Raw genomic sequence first — 6,697 nt, 5'->3', positions numbered from 1 at the left:
CCCTCCCCTGTCCCCAGGCAGCCACCATTCAATTTAACTGCGTCAGATATCGCATGTAACTGGTATCAGACATTTGTTTCATTGTGACTTGCTTATTCCACTTGGTGTATCTTGCGGGTTCATCCATGTTGTAACATGCCACGAGATTCCTTTCTTTGTTCATGAAGTAAATTTTGTGGAGAATGAAAAATGCACCTCCCTTTGACAAGCAGCGTTTGCATATGCGATTCACTAGTCAGAACGAGCACTACACCCAAAACGTAAGGCCTCTGAAAGCATTCCTCAAAAAGTTTAAAATTATGTTAAGTCCAAACCTAAGGATGAAAAAGAAGGGAAAGGCATTTTTCACTTTTGCAAAAGTAAATAAATAAAAATAGCTTACATTCAAGAGAAACAATATGTCAAATATGTCACGGCAAATAACCATACCTGCCAAGAATATAGTAAATATCTGAAGTTGCTTAATCGATGTTGTTAGGTCGAACTGAAACGTGAGCCATTGTTTTTCTAAAGGGCTTTTAAGTGACAGTCTATGATCTTGGAAGAAGGGACAACTCTCCACTTTTTAGTTGCTGTGTGGTGACCTGCAGACGTCCCCAGCCCCATTCCCAGGGTTTACCCTCATAAAGTCCAGTCCAGGCAGAGACAGGGGGAATGGAAGGCTTACTTAAGCCAAGTTTGTAAAGCTTAATAAAATTGAATTGGTATGGGAAGCCCGAAGTCTTATTGAAGTTTTTATATAAAGATGGATTTTCTAAGCAGCTTTGGAAGAACAACTGTTTTCTCTGCATGTGAACACGCCGACCACCACTTCTCTGCCAGTGGAGACTCACAAGTCTCCCACGTCCACACTCCTTCTGGTTCCTCGTCAGCCTCCCAGCTGTCTCCTGCCCTTGCCTCTCTCTCCTTTCTTTCCTTCCTCTTCTGTTCCTTTGGTGCCTGGTCTGTTCTTGACTTTCCTGGCTCCTCTGCTCCCGGGTTCTAATCTGCCAGGCCTCAAAGCTGGGTGGGTTTCACGTGAGTAAATACTCACATCCCAGAGCCCAGCCAGCTGTGTTGTCTTAGGCCTGAAGAGGAGCCAGTGCAGTTAGGGGTGGTGGGAGTAAGCTGTTTGGTGAGCTAGCTGTCTGGAGAATGGTTCTACGTAAATCTCCAAAAAGTGAAATTGGGTAAAATGCCCACAGAGGTAAGTCTTGGGTTGGAGTCAGAAGGCAGCAAAAGGAGAGGGTCTCACGGATGAAGGTGGAATGCGGGAGGGGCAGGAGTCTGTCTCCACTGCTGTCTGTCCCTGGGTGAACCAGGGCTGGGGCCTGCTCTAATAGGAAAAGAAAACTTAAAAAACAACATGGGATGTCTGACTGTGGTTCCCAAAACAATGTTCCAGGTGCGGGGAGCCTTCCTGACCCCCAGCATGGATGGAGGCTCTGCAAAGTCAATTTTTAGGATTCCCTGCTCAAAATGTTCCTTGCATCATTTTGGAACATAGCGTTCCAGAAAGAGCTATTTTATGGGGGGAAACCATGAGCACTGTAATTTCAATGTCTAAACTTATTCCTTTAATATCTTCAACCCTCCTGTTAAATGTAGGCAAATTCTGACAAATAATGGATTGATCCTCATGAACCCTTTTGAGCTTCAGATCGCCCCAGATCCCAGCCCTCATCTTCACTCTCCCATCCCTTACTGCAGGCCAAGCAGAGTTCATGCCAAGAGTGAATGCTGGGCTCTTCCGGACCCTCGCACCTGGGGACGGTGGAGCCTGCTGTTCCTTGCACCTGGAATGCCCTCACTCTTCCCTTTGCAGCTAAGTTCCAGTTTCCAAACCCAGCCAGGTCACTGGCTGTCAAAGTCTGTTCCAAGGCAGGCTTAGCTCACCTGGACGCCCCGACGACCTGGCCTCGCCCTCTGACAGGCCCTGGTATGCAGGTCCCTCTTTCCACCAGGCTATTTCTCCATCAGACAAGAGCTGTATCTCGTTCCTCATTGAATCTCTTGGCATTTAGAACAGTAACTGGCCCATAGTAGGTTCTTTAAAAGTGTTCACAGAATGAATGAATTCTTTATCATCAACATGTTTTGAATGTGGTGGCCTGTCAGGGCTGGAGCAGAGAAAGAGGGAAATTGCCAAGAGGAAAATGAGTGCTGGGGAGGGGGGTGCGGTCACTGGGAGTGGCAGAGGGCGAATTCCTCCCAGGACAGCTTCGCAGAGTGGCCAGCCCATCTCAGAGGCAGCTAATCTTCCCTTCTCACCGTTTCTTTGTACAAGGAAACTCTAATTGACTGTAGTTTAAGATGTGTGGACATTCTCAAAGGCTTGCCAAAGTGGTGTTGAATGGCCCGTATGTCACGTGATAAGACAGGGCAAGGTTAAAACTCAAATTTGCTTCGGATTTCTACCACTTACCATCTGCTGGTTCCCGGATCCCAGGTCACGTCCTTCTTACTTTCATGGTAAACATCACCAGCGATAAGCAACAGATGGAAAAAGTGGGACTCACATGGGGAGAAGGGTTAGATTTCACAAAGGCTTGAGAGAGGCTCATTTACTTCTCATAAATCCTAGAAAACAGAAACAACTGGAAGGCATCTTATTAAGAAAGGCCCACTTCAACTTGACCATGAGTCAAACAAGGAAGAAAAATTCGTCAGAAGGAGAAACTAAATCCCAGATATCACCTGTCAACAGATTCCTCCAGGGCTGCAAGGCTGAAAGGGGGGAAGAGAACAATGACCTTGGATCAGATGGTTCCCACCCCAACCATGGGGCTCTGAGCACGGCCACCCAAGACGCCGGTCAACTTCTGGCTGCTGGTAAATCTCTGTAATGTTTTCTCCTAAAGAGATCTTGTGGGTTCAACTAAAACTATGACTCTCTGTGCTAAAGATTTCTATCTCTTAAATGCCTTGAATAATTTGTAATTTTACTTTTAAATTATAAAAAGCAATATAATGCTATAGAAAAGTTTATGGAAATTACCTAATTTCCTTTCATTATAGCACAAATAGTCATTTCTGCAAAATTTTTTAGTTTTTTTTTTCATGTGCAGGCATTTATTTTTGTTCAGTCGGCCAGGTCAGTCAACAAACATTTTTATTGAGTGCCTACTGTGTGCCAGCCACTGTTCCAAGTGTTAGAGATACGGCCAGGACAAATAGGATTGTATTAGACAAAGAATAGATGTGGATATGATTTCAGGTGAGAAAAGTGACGTGAAGAAAATAATGCAGGCTAAGGAGGTGGAGAGCAATGGGATGGGGCACCATTTTTTTTTTTTTGAGACAGAGCCTCAAGCTGTCCCCCTGGGTAGAGTGCCATGGCATTACAACTCACAGCAACCTCCAACTCCTGGGCTCAAGCGAGTCTCTTGCCTCAGCCTCCCAAGTAGCTGGGACCACAGGCACCCGCCACAATGCTTGGCTTTTTTTTTTTTTTTTGGTTGCAGCCATCATTGTTGTTTAGCGGGCCCAGGCTGGACTTGAACCCACCACCTTAGGTGTATGTGGCTGGAGCCTTAGCCACTTGAGCCACAGGCGCCGAACTAGGGGCACCATTTTGGATGGGGCTGCAGGGCAGCATTCTCAAGCGGGTGGCAGGTGAGCAGAGATTGGAGGACACCAGCCGTGTAGAGAGGAGGAATAAAGCCACTTGGGCACATGTGTTCCAGACAAAGGAAACGTCAAGAGCAAAGCCCTGGGTGGGACTGTGGCTGGGGAGGTTGAGAGAGAGTCAGGAGGTGGGAGATCCTGGGGCAGGCAGAGCGATGGGAAGAGGGAGAGGGCAGCAGAGACTTCAGAGAAGCCACCGGGCCATGTGCTGTGGTGTCACAGCTCACAGCAACCTCAAACTTCTGGGCTCAAGTGATCCTCTTGCCTCAGCCTCCCACGTAGCTGGGCCTATAGGCACCTGCCACAATGCCAGGCTAGTTTTTCTCTTTTTAGTACAGATAGGGCCTCGCTTTTGCTCAGGCTTCTGAGCTCAAGGGATCCACCCTCCTACAGGTGTGAGCACTGCCTGGACCCTGCGGCATATTCTTATATCTCTCAGTCCCCACATTGCTGCACGGTGGCCCTACACACGGTGTTCATGCGTAATTCTCCATCACATGCCTTTGCCATAATTAATAAGTTTCTTTGTTGATCCTTCAGGAGTATTTTTGACATTCCTTTTTCCCTTCCCTCTTCACTGTATTTGGCTTTTTAAAAAGTACAAATTCCTCAAACAGGGATTAATTCAAAGGTTATGAAAATATTGCCAAATTTCTTTAGGTTGTATATGCAATGACATCAAGATATCTATTAGATCGGCATGGTGGCTCATGCCTATGATCCCAACACTCTGGGAGGGTGAAGTGGGTGGATCCCTTGAGCCCAGGAGTTGTAAAACCAGACTGAGCAAGAGTGAGACTTTGTCTCTACTGAAAACAGAAAAACTAGCCGGGAATTGTGGTGGGCGTCTGTAGTCTCAGCTACTCAGGAGGCTGAGGCAGGAGGATCATTTGATCCCAGAAGTTTAAGATTGCTATAAGCTGTGATGCCATGGCACTCTGCCCAGGGTGACAAAGTGAGACTGTTTCAAAAAAAAAAAAAAAGGTATTATTCATTATATTAAATACATTTTAAAAAACATTTTAATTTTTATACAAACATGTACAACTAACAACTCCTGGCCAATCCTGTTCTGTCTAGGTATCCTTCTTTCCATCACACTGTTTGGCATCAAATACCAAAATACAGTTTTACCAGCAAGTAGATTAAATGTACCTGAAGTTTTTGTAAATAGGCAGGTAAAGCCTACCCTTAAAAGAATACTTTCTCTATCAGAAAATAGCTCATTTTTGCTCTGAAGCATGGTCTGGAGCTTCAGGAAAGTGCTTACTGAAGACCTGTGATCATGACAGTCAGCAGTGCAGAGCCAAGCCGATGGGCATCCCTGCAGGGCAGTGCTGGCCACCCGGGCCCTGCCTGGTGCTCCATTTTGGTGGCTCCCACATCTAGCAGCTCCCTGGGTCACATTGTCCTGCCCCGCTGCTCTCCCAGCCACTGATCCCCCTGCTGTTGTCCAGCTCCCGTCACCTCTTGCGGGAGCACAGACGGGTCCTGATGGCTCTCTGCTTTCCGTCTGGCTCTCCTGACGACTACCCTCTGTGCCAACACCAGAGCTTTCTGAGCACAGGCTCCATGGTGTCTCTCACCTGCTTCAAATCCTTCTGAGTCTCTCTTGCTTTGAAGAGGAAGTCCACTGCCAGGTACGGCCTTGCAGGTGTTCCTGGTCAGGTGGATGCTGCGTTCTTTGTGACCTCCCCCTTCCCCACCTCCCACCACAGCCCCACAACCATCCTCTGCTTCTGACATTCTGGCATTACCTGCCATTTCCCTAATTTTCTGCCGGCCTCCAAGAAGTTCCCTGTGCCTAGGAAGAGCCTCCCTCCTGTAGCATCTACCCCCCACCAAGCCTCCCTGCTTTATCCCTCCCTGGTGTCCCCCCCACACTCCTCCCTGCTTTATCCCTCCCTGGTGTCCCCCCCCACACTCCTCCCTGCTTTATCCCTCCCTGGTGTCCCCCCACACTCCTCCCTGCTTTATCCCTCCCTGGTGTCCCCCCACACTCCTCCCTGCTTTATTCCTCCCTGGTGTCCCACCACCCACTGACTCCTGCTCATTCTTCAAGGTTCAATTCAAACACCAGTTTCTCTTGGAAGTTTCCCAAGACCCACCCTCCACCGCCGGCACCACCACACCTGAGGTGCGTTTAGTCACCCAGGGGTGCCACCACACGCCTCTCTTCTGTATTTCGTTAGGCAGGGGGCTCTTTGAAAACGGGAGCTTGTTTGTTGTCTTGGCCCCTGCACAGCTCCACCTGTGCTACATGCAATGATGCTCTGTGAGGTCACAAACACAAACCAGCACACACAAGCCACTCCTGACATTTACGTTGGAAAGGAACCTGGTGTTAAGATACCCCCGTAGCTCAAAGAACCAGGAGCTTTGTTCAACGCAAAAGCAGCCAGGAAAAGGCCTTGATTTGCTCCCCAGAACCTCTTGTGTGTGGCCACTGCTGGGTCCTTGTGGAGCACCAGCCCTCCCAGCCCGGCCAAACTGTAGCAGCTCTGACCCAGGGGTTTCATAAACCATGTTTAGCCATGACAGGAGGAATCCTTTGAAGAGGAGCTTCAAAGCTTCACTGGTTAAAAAAAGAGAGAGAAATATATGGTCTATGAGATGTCCAGAGGCCTCAGAAGTTTGTATTAATGCTTATAGTTAGGTATTTTATTCAAGATTTATCATGTTGATTAATTGAGGTGCTGCAAAACCAATATTTATTCATTCATTTATTTGTATATCCAACAAATATTTACCAAGTATGCCTTAGGCCCTGTAGACTCTCATGTCCCTGGGAGGCTCCAGGAAGTTTAAGTCACTACCAGGAAGGAAACGGTCGCCTTTTCTAGGTGAGTAACTGAGGCTCAGAGAAGTCAGTGACTTGTTCATCTTCCACCTGTGCTGACCTGGGCTTGTCAGTCGTGTCCAGAGTCACCGAGCACAATGTGGGCTCAGAAGAGATTTCTGAAGCCGTCAGTTGGTAGGTCATGCTGGTAACCGTGGAGAAACAGTTTATTTGGACAGGTGAGGATAGCAAGCCGAGGTGGAGAGTCAGCTGGTAAATGTGGTGAAAAGTTGGGCCAGGAAGCCAGCTCTC

At 47.8% G+C, this 6,697-nt stretch overlaps 1 protein-coding gene across 1 annotated transcript in view; it reads left to right on the top strand.

Moving 5' to 3' along the window:
* The first annotated feature begins 2,618 nt into the window (after positions 1 to 2,618).
* Positions 2,619 to 6,697, top strand: part of LRRC31 (leucine rich repeat containing 31) — a 30,482-nt gene continuing 26,403 nt past the window's right edge. The window contains exon 1 of the mRNA XM_003794679.1: positions 2,619 to 2,793. Within this exon, the coding sequence (XP_003794727.1) occupies positions 2,619 to 2,793 (175 nt within the window). The remainder of the gene's footprint in view (positions 2,794 to 6,697) is intronic.

This window comes from Otolemur garnettii, unplaced genomic scaffold (genome assembly GCF_000181295.1).
Source record: "Otolemur garnettii isolate 467f Iridium unplaced genomic scaffold, OtoGar3 scaffold00084, whole genome shotgun sequence".
Taxonomy (NCBI): domain Eukaryota; kingdom Metazoa; phylum Chordata; class Mammalia; order Primates; family Galagidae; genus Otolemur; species Otolemur garnettii.
Note: the sequence above shows the minus strand (reverse complement) of the source record. Positions and strands in the feature narration are given on the sequence as shown.